This window comes from Centruroides vittatus, unplaced genomic scaffold (assembly GCF_030686945.1).
Source record: "Centruroides vittatus isolate TY-2023 unplaced genomic scaffold, ASM3068694v2 contig_817, whole genome shotgun sequence".
Classification (NCBI taxonomy): domain Eukaryota; kingdom Metazoa; phylum Arthropoda; class Arachnida; order Scorpiones; family Buthidae; genus Centruroides; species Centruroides vittatus.
In genome coordinates, this window is record NW_027122532.1 from 3,253,023 (window position 1) to 3,268,884 (window position 15,862).

The following is a 15,862-nucleotide window of genomic DNA, read 5'->3' on the forward strand; positions in this document are numbered from 1 at the left end:
GGTCCGACCTACTTAATCGCGCACAAAATATTGTTACACCTTTGATACAGTATTGTTCGAACAATAATCGAATTATCAGTTCTTAGCGTCGAGCCACGTAATTTTAGTTTGAGTTTTCTAATGGTTTTAAAAGCTCGAAGTTGTCGAAACGTTTAGTAGCCCTTCGCCGATCGCGCGGATTCTGTGAGACGCCCCCGGTGGTTTTTTGTCGCATTTTTTCTGAAATTTTTCAAAAAAATTCGAGTTTTCTAATTTCTTCGAGCTGCGAAAAATTCAAATAAATAACGTTTTTATTGCGCGCCGAGTTTACTCGGAAAAAAAAAGTCGAAAAAGCGCCGGCACTCGCGGACTCCGCGTGAGCTTTCGGGAGGGAAAATTCGGCGGAAAAAACACGCTCGCGATAATCGCTATCGTGGATCGCGACCATCGCGAGCATCTTTCTCGCTATCAATTCTTTTTTATTTCGAGAAAAATATCGATTCTAGCCCGATTTTGAAGCGAGATATCGCGACCGATTATTAAACTCGGCGAAGTGTCATTATACTCTGCCAGAAGTCGCATTGTCGCGCGCGAGAAATAACAGCGACAAAAATTTTCGAGATTAATTTCGCTAATTGTACAACTTTTGTTTCTTTCGTTAGAATTTCGTTTAGATATTGTCGCAAATGCATTTTTTAACGAAATTTCGAGAATGTTTTTAGTTATAAATAAACGAATTTACGCGTCGGACACGTCGTAAATTGCCGAATTTTTCATGGTCCACCCATTATTTTTTTCGATTGCTTCCTTTTATGCGCAGAAAGCATTTATATCTAACTATCGGCGAGGAATTTCGATGGTTTCTATATTTTGAGCGATGTCGATTTTTATATTAGGTGATCGAGTTAAGCCCAACACACGACTATATCGCATTAAAAATTAAAAATAAAACTAATATATTAAGATCTGACGAAACTATTCGTTAAATCTAAAAAACGACATTCTTACGAGTAAAACGAAATAAAAACTTTGTCGATTGGCCGATTTACAACTCAGAAAGAAGCGTTTGAAAATAGTCATAAAACGATCGACGTTTATTGACTTTGGCGGTAATGCGGGGCTTATTCACAAATTTCCTCGCAATAGTACGAAATTTCTACCGACTTCGCTCGAACCAGTCACATTTCTTCCTCGTTTACAAACAAACCCGATGGCAATCGGCGAAACACGAGATAAATTACAGCCAGTCGAAATTCGATACGTTTATTTCTTGCGTTTTTTCGTATCAAATTACATTGAATTCGACACAAATAAAGCATTTGTGTCGATATAAAAATATTTTACGCAGTTTAAAAGTAGAAAAAATAAAGAAAACAAAGATGTAATAATAATTTTTGAAGCCAAGCCAAAAATTTTACAATTTTAGGATAAAAAATGGAGTCTGTGGGAGTCGTGGTCGGAGAAGACGGGTCGCCGAAGGAGTAGTAACACGCCCGTATTCGATAATGGACGAGTCTGCCTAGCTCTTAATTTCGCGCCGATTGGATAAAATGCGCTCGACGTCGTAGTTTCGGAAGGCTCATTTACATTTGAGGGATATTTGGTCGAATCGCTTTAAGACGGTGGTATTCGATCTATGGGTCGCGCCCCATTTGGGGTCGCGGAAAATTACCTCGGGGTCGCGCTGTTGAAATGTTTGAATACCGTTGCTCTAAAAGACGACGACGCAGTGGTTATTAATGCTTCGTTTTCTGTGTTAGCGTACGGCCGGAACCCAGGGATGGCATCCCTTGGTTTTTAAACCGATATCTTGGTTTTTTGTCATCGTTCTTGGTTTCTAGGTTTTTTTCCTCAAAAGTCGAGGAAATCTTGGTTTTTTATAACTTTTCGCGAAAACGAATTTTTAAATAGTAAGAAAAACGCTTTAAAATCATATTTAACGTATAAATATACCTATTCGACAAAATCAAAGCCCAGAATGCACTGCCAGATGTTTAGACTTTCCCGTGTCTTACTCTGGCAAGTGGCAGCAGGCGCCAGACAGTCGCGGTGCATTTGTTCTGCGTGTAAAATCTTGTTTTTGACATCGCGACAAAAGTTCCGGATATGGCTACCTTTCGCTACTTTTCTAGATAAAAAATGAATATTTTTAGACTTATAATTTTATGCGAACACAATAAAAAAATATCTGACATTTTATTTTGGAAAAGAAAGCAGATAAATCTGACAAGGGCTGCACGGTGCGTGTAGAATATACGAGACACTTGTCAACACTTGGACAAAGCGTATGCCCCGCTTCCTCCATTATGTCTTGGGCAAAGTTAACAATCTCGATTTAGAATTTCAATCCGAATACTTCGGGTGGCATAATTGCAGTCGATGGTGTCATTAAAGTATAAAAATATTTCGAGTTTTTTCATTAAAGAAGAGTATTTATTGCAAATGACGTTAGTGACTATTGATCCCAGAGAGAAAAATTTCACAAACCGATAGAAGATTTGTATCTCGGCGGAAGAACAATGTCCCTTCTAGAGAAAGACACAATTACTGATCCCCGAATGTGCCCTCAGATTTAAAAATGGCTGCTTGCAATTTTTGATAGAATTGTGTGTCCAAATTAAGCAGCGATTTTCTTTCGATGAAAATAGTGTAATAGCAAAGTTGAAAACTTTAGATCCAAAAATTGTTTTTAGCCAGAATTGCTATATGTCTATCTCGAGTGTAGCTTCTAATTTCGAATCACTCGTGCCTGAGAACAAGTTGGATGAACTGGAAGACGAGTTTAGAAGCTTTCGATTGTCCAAAGATCAATTGGTTTTAGTGACGATACGAGAATACCAGAATTCTGGTATTCTTTGCGGGTAGTAAAGGATGGCCTAAATTAGCCTAAAAATTTAAACTCGTCAATATTTAAAGTTCGTGACAAACATGACTGTATTGCCCCATTCGCCTGCCTGCGTGGAATTTTTCCCAAATGAATAGCACAAAAACAAAGTTTACTAATAAATTAAATGCATCGACGATAAGAGATAGAATATTAGAAAAAAGCGGCAATTCGTGCATTACTTGGCGACCGAGAAAAGAATTAATAAAAGAGTTGCAAGATGGCACGTATATAAGAGCGTCTAAAAAGAGCAAAAGAAGACGAAACGATAACGATTTATGAGTGCAACGACGATGATTAAATTAAACTACTTTATCGCGAGTACTATTTATTTTGTATAATAATATTGCAAGCTTAAACAATATACGCAGTCTTTGCACTAAAAGCAAATACATTCCTATTCTAGACCGGCTTGGTTTTTTTACGAGATCTTGATTTTTCTGGAGAGCCACTCTTGGTTTTTTGCAAAATTCCTGGTGGCATCCCCGTTGGAACCTTCGGAAGGTCCAGTGTATGAATTTCCGAGTTGTATTGCCGTACGAATGGAAAAATTATGTTTAAAATAATATAGTTTGAGTTTTGATAGTATTTTATCAGAAAAGACGATCACGTTTCGAATGGGAATCGTCAATAATGTTGCTAAATCTCATATCCAACCGTTAAATATTTCTAAACTTTCGTAACGAATAAGGCGACGATATACCGGGTTATACCGGACTGTAATTAATTAAAGTACTCCTATTCAGCACCGTATAAAGATATTTAGCAGTCCGAGTGCAATGAGCCCCACTAGACAGTGCTAATTAGGGGTACTTCGATTACAATTACCCCGTATGTTTTATTGCCTTAATTTGCTTAATTAAGTTTTTCGTACGGCGAAACGCCCGAACAAACACGGATGTTATTTAGCGTGAAATTTTCAATTTGTACGATGTTAGCGTTGAGTTTTGGAATCTTCGTTCTTTCTCGATGTAATTAAACGGATTTTACCACCCACTACAATACCATACGTTGCATCCCCTGTCCAACCTCAAATTAACGTTCGAAATTTTAAAAATCATTATATAATACACTTCCCGAAGCCCGATACATTAATACTCGACCAAACGATGGCTGTAATTAATCGGGCTATAAATTTGCTATTAATAATGATTAAATATTAAGTAATTTGGTATTAGAGGTGTGACGTTATGCGCCATCTCTTATCTAAATTAATAATTATAATTTTTAATAATAAATTATAGCGAGAAACTGCTTTATTTTCACTTATTACTCTGATTTTATATAATTATTCTCTATGATATTTATTATCTAATGAATATTTTAAGTAAAAATACTTTCATCGACATTCCGGAAAATTTCGTGTGGCAACACTTAATCCACAATCACGTGTATGATTGTTTTAAAGGGACGATGAGGAGATACGTAGTCTATGCACAATTAGGACGAATTACGATGGATTTTTCGGTAGTTAAGCGACTTATTTGCTTTATTTAATAGAGTTTACTCGAAAAAAAAGGAATAAAATGAACGGAAAGGACGTGCAACTGTCCAAACGCCTGTCTTGGCTACTTCGTCACGCGGCCGAGCAACAAGGACTAAAAATGGACGAAGGCGGTTATGTAGATGTCGCCTCTGTACTACGACTGAAGCAGTTTCGTCGCTACACCGAGGTCGATATCCGTAACGTGGTGGAGACGAACGATAAAAAGAGATTCTCGTTACGGGAAGAGAACGGGAAATTACGCATCCGGGCTAATCAGGGTCACTCCTTTGCCGTAAACGAAGAAAATCTCCTGACAGAATTAGGGGCGGACGACTTGCCCGAAAACGTGGTGCACGGCACCTTCTTAAGAAACTGGAACCGGATCAGGGAAGAGGGAATTCGTCGAATGAATCGCAATCACATCCACTTCAGTCCGGGATTTCCCGGAGAGGAAGGGGTGATCAGCGGAATCAGGAAGAACTGTCAGGTAGCCATTTTAGTGGATGTCAGGAGGGCGCTGGAAGACGGAATTAAGTTCTATCGGTCCGACAACAACGTGATTTTGACCCCCGGCGACCAACATGGCATTCTTCTTCCGAAGTATTTCCGAGAAGCGGTGGAAGTGAAAACGAAAAAAGTGCTGTATACGATTTAATGCGTATACAAAAGCTATAGTTCCTAAATACATATGCGAGATAACATCCATAACCCAATTTTTATTAGTCTAATTAATAATCCGAAACAAAGTAATTTGGCTAAATTTGGGCGGTTAGCCTGCCATTTTGAGATTTGCCGCGAGATGGCGGCCTAACCGACCACCTGTAGCCAAATTATCTTGTTTTGGAATATTAATTAGAGCTAAAATAGCCCAATAAAAATCCGGTAGTTCCTATTTGATTTGATTGAAATGAATGGTGTGTTTCGGTTGTTATTGCCGTGTTACGATGTCGCAAAATTACCTTTGGAATGCAAAATGAAATTTTTGGTTGGTAGAAATTTCAAAAATAAATCAGTATTAAGTAGACCGGATGGCAACACGCTAAACAAAATAGACGCCAACCACCAACGGGAATGTTTTAAATTATTTTTAGCTATCATATTTAACGAGAGATGGCGCCTGACTCTACTGCCAAATTGCTTAGCAATGAATTAACAATAATAGCAGCAATATAGCCCGATATAATTCGGCAATCATTTGGCTTTGACATTTTTAGGTTCGGGCGTTTCAAAACGTGAAAATTTATTTAAAAAAACTCGACTGTTTCTTTGATAATTGTTTCTCGGGGAAGACTGACTGAATCTTAAAAAATTCAGAATCGGCATCGTGTCTTCCATTTACGCTATATTTTTAAAATACAGTATTTGTAATCTTCGCTATACGGCGATACAGCCGTTTTGTTTTTATACCCAACGTATTTAGTGTTTACTACTACCAGAGCCGATAAATATACAAGTCCTCGAGCTGCCAATAGCTGTAATGCTACAATAGTGGTGTCATAAATATTCCTGCCACTTCGAGCGCTGCAATCGCTCCACAGCGTAAGTTTGGCTGGAGCATAGGGAGAGTGAAGTGTAAACATTCGAAATTCTTTTAATATACGAAATTTTCTCGTTGACTTTTTTAAAGAACTACTTATAATATTCAAAACCGAATTAAAATAGTATTTATTCGTAAATGTTAATATTTATACTTCTATTAACTTTCACTTTCATGATTTTAGACCTTAAATTGATTAGACTGTTTTTTGCTTACAATTCGTGTCCATCTTTAAATATTTTGCAGTTTTCGTTAAAGTTAAAAAAATGTAGTCTAAAAATTTATAGATAAACCTGTATATACATTATTACGGGATGCCTTCGGGATTGCCGAGAACTCTCTGAACCAGGAAAAGGGAATGATGAGAATTATATAGAAATGTTAAACCACGTGTTAAGATAGGATAGATTGGTATTACAAAAAAAAGATTTAGGATGGTTCGTGGGCTTAAAAAAAGGATTAGAGTTTATCTAGGTTATTTATTGATATAGGTGAATTATTGGAGTTTGCGGTGAGAAAGGGGCTATGATATATGTTATTCACAACTTATATCGTGTTTAATCTCTATCTCATTAATAAAGTTGAGCCAAAAAAGTTAGGAACAGCTTAGAGAAGGGTAGTGAGTAGTTTTAGTTTTCGGATTTCAAATATAGGCTGTTGGAAGAAAATGAGGAAGTCCAACTATTTGGACAACGTATTCAACATATTTACAGACACATAATAACCAAGGAGTTAGAGGTTGACAAATAAAATAGGTAAATATACAATGGAAGAGTTCAGAGAGTATTATTAGATATTGATATGGAGTCTAAAAGAAAGACATGTTAGTGATGTTTTAGACCTATATAAACAAAGGACAGGTATAGTAGCCATCAATAAATCTTCATTCATATTCTACTTTTGATAGTGAAATTATAATATAAACTAGCAGGTAGGCCCGGCGTTGCTCGGGCAAAAGTAACGATAGCGAAGATTAAAATTATTACATTATAGTCACAAAAAAGAGTAATTTCATCAACGAACTAAGTATTTCTAAAGAAAGGTCAAATTTGAAAGTCGAATGTTCTAATATTGTTCGATTTTCACGACGTGTTCTGATTATATCCTTCGATTTTCATCGAATGTTCTAAAGAAAGGTCGAGAAAAACCGAACTAATCTGTTTAAATTTGAAAATCGAATATGTTCCAACATATTACTCTTTTTCTTTTTTTTTCTCCAGCGCCGGTAAATCTTGCACGTCGCTTTCTCTTGTTCTCCATTGTTACGTAACACTTCCATTGTTCTTTCTTCTTCTTTGTTCCAGTTTATATGGAGATTTTAGCCTGTTGGCCTTTTCTCCGATGTACACCGCTTGACGATTATACGAAGCGGTTGGAACGATATATGAAACGTTCTAAAACTTCCACGTGCTGACGAGGAGGAAGGTCGACGTGAGCCCAGTAAATAGGAGTGAGGGTTTGGACTAATGTTAGATCTATTGATAAAGTGCAACCGAGGTCTTGACGGGCCTCCTTGTATTTTGGACAAGTAATCCAAAAATGGCGGAATGTTTCCGGAGCGCCGCAGTTTGGGCAGTCGGGAGAGACACGAAGACCTCTGGAAAAGAGAAACCCATTTAGCGGGGCTGTATCGGTTCGAAGGCGGGCCAAGAGAGTTTCGGCGTAGCGAGACGAGGCGTACGAATATGGCCAGGGAGCAAAAGGCCGGAGGTGATCCCGACCTTTTTGTCTAAGACTAGTAGACCAGGAGTCAATGTAGGTGTTGATAATAATATCGCGTGTGGCCCGGATTAGATCGCGTGCCATGAGGGGCTGCCTCCAGGAGCCGGATGGATTATCTTTTCTTGCCGCCTTGTCTGCTGCTTCATTGATTTGAATGCCGACATGTCCCGGGATCCACCCAATCTCGACTGCCTGGGGGTGCAGACTGATTTCGGCTGCTAAGTCAATTATTATTGCTGGGGATGAAAAATTAACTTTACCCACCGCCTGTATGACAGATTTGCTGTCTGAGAGAATGACAGTCGGATTGTCGAAGCTGGAGCTGATTTGTAATGCTCGTTTTATTCCTAGAGCCTCTGCACCAAATACGCTACAGTGCTCATGAAGGAGCCAAGTTTCCCGGAGTTCGTGTGCCGGGGAAACTATTCCTATTGCCGTACGGATACTGGATTTGGAGGCATCTGCCCCCAAGAGGCATTTGCCCTGCCAGGACGACTCCAGAAGCTCCTGAAAACGAGCACAATTGACCTCCGGAGGGTCAGAGGTAGAAAATGATAACTCGTCGAGGCGAAGATGAGGAAGAATGCTAACTGTGCTTGGTGCCATATGCGTTTGCCGATAGAGGCGAGTCATTGGCAGACCCTCTCGGCGGAGATGGGATAAAACCCGGGAAACGTATGGACGCTGGTACAGGCGCCAATGATAATATTCCAAACAGGATGCCGTGAGAAAAATAGAGTGAAGGGGGCTAAACGGACCTCTGGAGATTTGAACGATAGCGTGGGACATCGCTCTTTGGCGAATTTTTGTCTGTAATGGGATGTAGCCTGTTTCAGCATAAAGCGAGATAAGAGGGGTAGACTTAGGAACACCCAACGCCGTGCGAAGAGCGGTGTGTATTGGTTTTTCAATACGACTAATCGTGGTAGGAGGAGCGCCATCAAGAATAGGAGCGCCGAAGGTTGCCATGGGACTTAGAACCGTGTATACTAGACGAAGAATGTCAGCTTTTCTGGCGCCATTCCGGCGCGAGGCGAAATATTTTAATAAGGAGCTTGCGCGAGTAAGTTTCGATCTCAGGAAGGTTTCGTGTACACGCCACGTAAAGGTCTGGGAGAAATGAATACCTAAGATACGTAATGACGAACGTTGGGGGATGATTCCCGAGTTTAGAGACAGTGTTATAGGTGGGCGGTGGATTTTCGGAGAGAAATCTATAGTTGCACTTTTGGTGGCTGAGAATGATAGGCTCCATGTTGTTGCCCAGTGTTCGAGGTGGTGAAGAGCTGTCTGAATGCGGCAAGCGGCTTGGGAAGGGCTAGTGCTTGTGGTTAGAAGATAAAGATCATCAGCGTAAAGAATTGCCGTTACATTGGCTGGGAGTGCTGTCCATAGGTCCGCCATATAAAAAGTGAAAAGGACAGGGGCGAGAACGCTTCCCTGCGGAACGCCATGCGGAAAGGCGTGAGGTGCTGATAAAACACCCCGCCAGCGGACTTGGAATGAACGATTGCGGAGGAACGATGAGATCCAAGTGAGCAACCTCCCTCTGATGCCGAAATACTCCAGTTTTGCCAGGAGCCCCTCCTGGCACACTGAATCATAGGCCCCCTCTAAATCGAGGGCGACCAGATAGACCCAATGGCGTCTCGCTCGGGCTACTGCTATATGATGATGTAGTACCACTAGCGCTTCCTCCACTCCTCGGTATGGGAGAAAGCCAAAGTGGTGACTATGAAAGAAGTCGGTATGTACGACCAGGTTCAAGATACGATACAGAATCATCCGTTCGAACAGTTTGGTGATGTGGGAAGTTAGGGAGATGGGCCGATACGAGGAGCAAGACGTCGCTAGGCGGCCTTGTTTTGCTATTGGAATAATGATGGCTGAAGACCAATCTGGGGGACAGGTCCCAGAGATCCAGATATCGTTCAAACGGTCCAGTAAGATAGAGAGACCCACGGAGGAGAGAGCCCGTAACGCTAGGGCCCTCACCCCATCTGGACCTGGAGTAGTTGATTTGATTTTGCGAAGAGCGTTGTAGAGTTCTATCTTATTGAATAGACTATCATCAATTATGAGAGGCCTCTGACGAGGGGTCCCTAGAGGAGCGAAAAAACCCGTCTGACGGGCTCGCCCGAAAAAGGACGCTAGGGCGTCTGCTTGTTGTGTTGGAGTTAAAAGAGTGTCCGAGGTCTGAATGATGTTGTGGGTCTCCTCAAATGCCTGTGGGGTCCTCAGGCGACGAAATATCCGGTAGAGAGTGGACTGGGATGGAGGGGAGGCGCACAGGCGCCCCCACCACTCCCGTCGGGATTGGCGAGATTTTCTTCTGAGTAGCGCCCCATAGAATTTGTACCGGTACCACCAGTCGAGAGAAGCTAATTTGCGTGCTTGGCGGAAAGCACGACGTTTCTTTGCTCTTATCTGGCTGCATTCGATGGTCCACCATGGTGGTTGTCCCGACTCGGGGAGAGAGCGAAACGTGGTATTGGCCGCCACCGCCTTTTGGAGATGGTCAACAAAATCCCGATAGGAATCGGGTTGATTTTTATCTGAAGACCAGCTCTGGTCTAGGTAGCCGGAGTATTTACTCCAGTTTGTAGTATGGTGTAGGCGTCGAGGAATCTGCACACGATGGGTGCCCGGAATTGTGATTGTAATGAATATTGGAGCGTGATCACTAGTGAGGGTGTCTTGACTTGGTTGCCATATTGTTGAGCCCAGTAAGTCTGGGGAGCCAAAAGATATGTCAATGGCCGATGAGCCGTTGGGATGGAAGTGGGTCGGTTCCCCTGTATTCCAGCAGCATACGTTCGCTGATGAAAGCCAATCGAATAATGCCCGACCTGAAGCGTCAGGGAGGATGCACGAGGCATCCCAATGGGGATGGTGTGCATTCCAATCCCCGCATAAGCAGAGGCGACAATCGACTGGTAAGAGGTCATCCAGTGAAATCCCTGGATTTACTCCGTGAGGAGCATATACGTTGACTAAAGTTAGGGGGGATCCTGTTATGAACACTTGGGTCTCCTGAACCTCTATACCTGTGATGGCGGAGCTGGGCGGGTTGTGGCGGGCTGGCCACCGATTGGCTATAGCTGTCAAGAGACCTCCCCCCTGGGTTGAGGGGCGGTCCCGACGGAACAACGTGAACCCCGGGAGAGAGAAGGTCGATTCCGGCGTCAGCCACGTTTCCTGGATAAGTAATACATCGGTCTCTCGCAACCATGGCGACGCCAAGAGGAGATCACGTTTAGGGCGTATACCTCTCGCGTTCCACTGCACTATACGGAAGTTATTCTGACTTCCAGCCATGTTAGACATTTGTTGGTTGAGTTTTTGACTGATATCTATGTATTTTGGCCTGTTCGGCCGGGGAAGTAATGTCTAAGTCATACAGAGTGGTTGCTCTAGATGGGCCAGCGGGATAAGGTAGGTCTATATCAGATTGCGGACCGTCTGTGTCTGATGTAGCCGAAGCGGCCGCTTGACGAGGTTTTGGACCTTTTTTCTTTTTCGGATGAGAAGGTTGTGCAGTTGATCCCGACTGTTGGGATGGCCGTTTGAATGGCAATGGTGCTGCCATCGGTTTGTCTGTGCTTGGCTCGCGTTCGGATATGTAGACCTCCTGGTCTGGAATTGTGGGGTAAGATCGAAGTATTTCGTGGAGGTGACAAATCTCCGCACGCAACGCCTCAACTGTGGATTCTAGTTGAGAGATTCTTTTTGTCAAGGTCGGGAAATCGTCTGTTGGCTTTAGGGGGACGCGGGTATACTTTTGTTCCTGCCGAGGGGGCTGGCGAGAAGCCGACTCATTTTGTTTCGGCTTTGGTAGTGAAGCCACTTTCGCATATGATGTGGGTTGGCCGCTTTGCGATCTCTTTGCGTCCTGATAGGAACATCGGCGGGTGGTGCATTGTTTTAATATTCGAGCCTCTCTCTGGTAATCCGGGCAGTGGGGGGAGTCCGCTTTGTGGTCTCCCCCACAAAGAACGCAGCCACGATACTCGGCATCGCAGTTAGCTGATTCGTGGTCCGCGCCACATTTGATACATTTGCGTCGGCCTCGACACGACTGTACCGTATGGCCGAAAGAAGGCACCGGCCACACTGACGTGGGCGGGGAATATAGCGTTCGCAGCGATATCTCTGGTAGTAGAGGATAACTGTCTCCAAAGGGGCCGCACTGGCCACAGAGAAGTAGACAGTGGGACTAGGGACAAATATGTCTCCTTCCTTACGAGTGAATCGACGTATTTCGATCACCGGTATGTTGTTGTCGGAGAGAATATCGTATATCTCCTTAGCTGAGATGGACATGTCCACGCCGCGCAGGAGATAAGCGGTAAGGGCGCAATCCGGCGCCAAGCGGGCCCGTACCGGAATCCCGGCTATGGTAGTAATGCGGAGAGTCTCTTCTGCCGTCAGAGAGTCCCGGGATTTCACTATTAGAAATCCAGCCCGGGAGTAACGAATGTCTAGAATCCTGTTTTGATTGGAGAAATGTGGTTGGAGGGCCTTATGAAGTTCTGCTGGACGTAGGCGGTGGAGGGGATCCTGGCCCTCCAAAAAGACAGTGTATATTTGGTCAGAGGGGAGAGATTGACGGATGGAGTCCAGTTTCTCCAGTTCCGTGATAGGAGAGATGAATCGAAGCTCCTCCGAGAACGAGCCCGCCGCCGTTTCCGGTAGACGCGGCTGTGGACGTCCGCGCGGAGGGACGTCATCTCCGAACGTGGAGGGGCCACTACACCGGATAGTCGAAAAATGCTCCTACCTGAGAGTAATGAGTTGGTTGAGAATCCAGAAAAACGCCAACGCTGAGAGACCACCGGCCTGAGAGCACGTTTCGCGCCAAAACTCCAGAGACCAACAAAACTCAATAAATAAGTACGTTAGACTGATCACTGTTACGTCTAATACTCAAGATCACGATTAGACAGAGAATCAAACTCGAACGGTAAAGAACCTTACGATACGAATTGAAAATCGCGCCAGTCGCTCACGTATAATCGTTAGCGAGTAGCCATCTTCATCGTACCTGACCAACGTCTGACAAACGTCACTTCTCATTCACCTATCCACTTCCATTGTTGGTGGAAGTGTTAAGACTTAATCCTGTCCTCTCCCCCGTGGGGAGGAATTTCGAAAAATCCCTTCTTAGTGTGCGTCCTCGTGACGTACCCTGTGTACCAAATTTCAACTCTCAACTTCTTACCGTTTGGGCCCTGTACTGATGATTATTATTATTATTATTATTAACTCGTCTCGATTATATATATAGATTACCAAAATATGTAGAGCCAACGTGAGTGTCATAAGAAATGTAATTTGCTATGTCAAAAATACAAAACTATTTCATCCTAAATACTATTTCACACTATACTGAATCAAGTAAAATTGTTTAGCACACTTTATATAATGTTAAACTATTTTTTAAAATAATTTATTAACTCTTTATCTGGATTAAATTTCTATGGCTATTTAAATGTATCAGAGGATAAGCTATGGTATCCTAATATTGTCACGCATATGTAATAAAACAGTAAAATGCAAATTTATTTACTTATTTTACCATTACCTGTGTATGTTATACTCAGAACATTATGTACCAAACTTATATTGCTACATATTGCGAATGAAACAGTTTTAAACAACTTTCTATTTAAAACCTGGATAAATTAAATCAAAAATAATTTTATTTTTCATTTATCCACTTCATCTGTAATTTCAAATCATCAATCTTATTAAATTTTTTAAAAACCAAATGTACTTTTTTTCTTTATACATGATATAAAATTAAAAAATGTAATTAAGAATAAGATTTTTTTTAACAGAACACTAGAAAAAAATTACAAAAATGCTTGAAAATGGTAAAACTATCTACTAACCAAATAGATAAGAATTGCACCGGGACGAGAAATTGGTTTAACGCCGGCCGTCGGTAACCCGACACGTTAACTTTACTCGAGGACCGGCGTATCTATCGACTCTGCCGCTACTATATTTTGATTGTTTTTTGGACAAAAAGAAGACATTGTAGTATAGTTGTAAGCTTCTTGCCTCTAAAACATTAAATTAATAATTATCTCAATAGCCAGTTAGTAGAGATACGAGGCATATCAAACTGCAATGGAGCCAAGTAATCGAGATCGCGTTGAAAAAAAAGATCTCGGAGTCAATGACAATTATACAATTTCTAAAGATATTTTAAATGTACCGTACTTGTAAGACATACAGTATTGGTTGTACAGTACATTGTGTAAACTGGTCTTATGGAAAATCGTGCATTTCAATTGTAGTACATTTTTCAACATCTCATTCCCGGCCAATTCTGGAGATATAAAATATGAAGCTGGGTCTAATTTACAAGTTTATAAATAAACCACCAGTCTAAGTAATACAAATATGGTCAAGTACTACCACTCTAAGTAGTACTTCGCCATATCAGTTACATAGCTTTAAGAAGCAATTTTTATTTGTGGTTTGAAAAAAAAATTAAAACTTTACTGAAAATGTCAGACTGCATGGAGAGATAATTATCGGTCCAAAAATCTGAGTGAAATGCTAACTGTTTGGGTTAGCAAATGTAAATGACATTCGTATCGTCGGAGTGAGTCGAACAGAACCGGGTAAAGAATTTTGAAAAGGTATAGAAGGATGCAATTGCGGTTCGTTGCGACGAGAAGTGCTCTCGAAGAGAAACGCTAGTAAAATTTCGGTCCGGCAGGTTTTCGGGAATTTAAGGACGGTGGGTATGTAGAAAATAAGAGATCGAGTCGTCTACGTAAACCGTGCCCGGAAAATTGCCCCTTGTCCTCTTACGAATTGTTAATAAAATGAAAAGTCAGTGTGCACAAAAGAACCGTGCGCAATCTAATATCAACGGGCTGCCTACCACAAAAACTAAAAGGAAGCCTCTTGTCGTTGCATGAGCCAGAAAGTGTCTTGGGTGGATGAAACAACATTAAATGTGGTTGGTAAATAAGTGAAAACAATTATTTTCTTTGACAAAAGTAGAATAGTTGCTGCGATAACGTCGGTTGACGAGCGAGGAAACAAAATCTGAGGCATTGCGTATAGTCTACCAAAAAGTTTTCCACGTTTGTAATGGTAAGCTTCACAATCGGAAACCTGTGTTTTGCAGGTTTTATAGGTCCGGAACAATTAATTTCCACTGTAGAAAATAACTTTCGAAACATCTTGCCGAAACAAAAACATGTTAAGGCATCCGACCGTACCAATAGAAAAACAACATTCCATTGTTGCTCCCTTACAATACATTATGGCTTATATTAAAGAAAAGTATACAGAAAAAAACTACCACCAACAATACCCAATTTGAACCGTGATGATAGGAGGGAAATCATACCTGCAAACATTAAGGCAGTGATTAAGGCTTGGAAAAGGTTTATAGAATAATGTCAGTTTTCTATTTTGTGCCCAAATATGGAGACAACATTGCTCCGAATGTGCATTATGTAGATGACATTAAAAAAAGTTTTTTTTTCACTTGTTTGATGACCAGCCAGTCTAATGCTTTTTGCCATAGAATGTAGAAATAAAAAATAGGTATCCTTATTGAAATGATTGCAAATCAAAGTATTATTCAAAATAAACGGCAGTCTTTAATGAAAAGGTGCAAGTATGGTAAAACCGCTATTTGTCGTTCTTTTAAAGGAATGGGTGAAAACATCACAATTCAAAGTATGAACGTTTGAGGCTCGGGACGTTTTTACCGCCACCCTTGCTCGTGCCATGTGCATAAAACAAAGATTTTACTTTTGTTGGCATGACTTTGATTCATATTCTCCCTTTCCAAGTTCCCGGATGACAAGACCCCTCGCAAAGTTCCGCATAAAAATAAACTGAATGATTGAGAAAATTATGTATATCACAAGATTGGAATGTATTTAATTTCTTTCTGATAGAAGTTTATGGGTAAATATACCTATGACAATGGCTCAATTTTTTGAACTAGTTTTGGGGAACAAATGCAAAATAATCCCAAATATTAAATTATCACAGATTGGGTCAGTGTTTTTTTTTTAATTTAAAAATATGTGAGTTTTATTTTTATCCATTTCCATGGTCCTCAATTAGACAGTATAGTGAGTATAGAAATTGTTGCATCATTCCAGTTAAGGTTCCAATGTATAATAGAAAGTGCTAATTGAGATTTTAAAAATAACTGACATTTATTTAAGGAAACCTCATATTTTGTAATGTATGAAAAGAATATTTATATATA

The 15,862-nt window shown here is 41.1% G+C and overlaps 1 protein-coding gene across 1 annotated transcript; it reads left to right on the top strand.

Moving 5' to 3' along the window:
* The first annotated feature begins 4,268 nt into the window (after nucleotides 1-4,268).
* Tpt (tRNA 2'-phosphotransferase) lies at nucleotides 4,269-5,246 on the top strand. The gene has a single exon (XM_067278621.1). It carries the CDS (start codon nucleotides 4,390-4,392, stop codon nucleotides 5,002-5,004), a length of 615 nt encoding a protein of 204 aa, XP_067134722.1. The 5' UTR covers nucleotides 4,269-4,389; the 3' UTR covers nucleotides 5,005-5,246.
* The last annotated feature ends 10,616 nt before the right edge of the window (nucleotides 5,247-15,862 follow it).

Bases quoted from the DNA above. Each gene is read 5' to 3' on its own strand.
- Tpt (XM_067278621.1), top strand. From the start codon at position 4,390: ATGAACGGAAAGGACGTGCAACTGTCCAAACGCCTGTCTTGGCTACTT.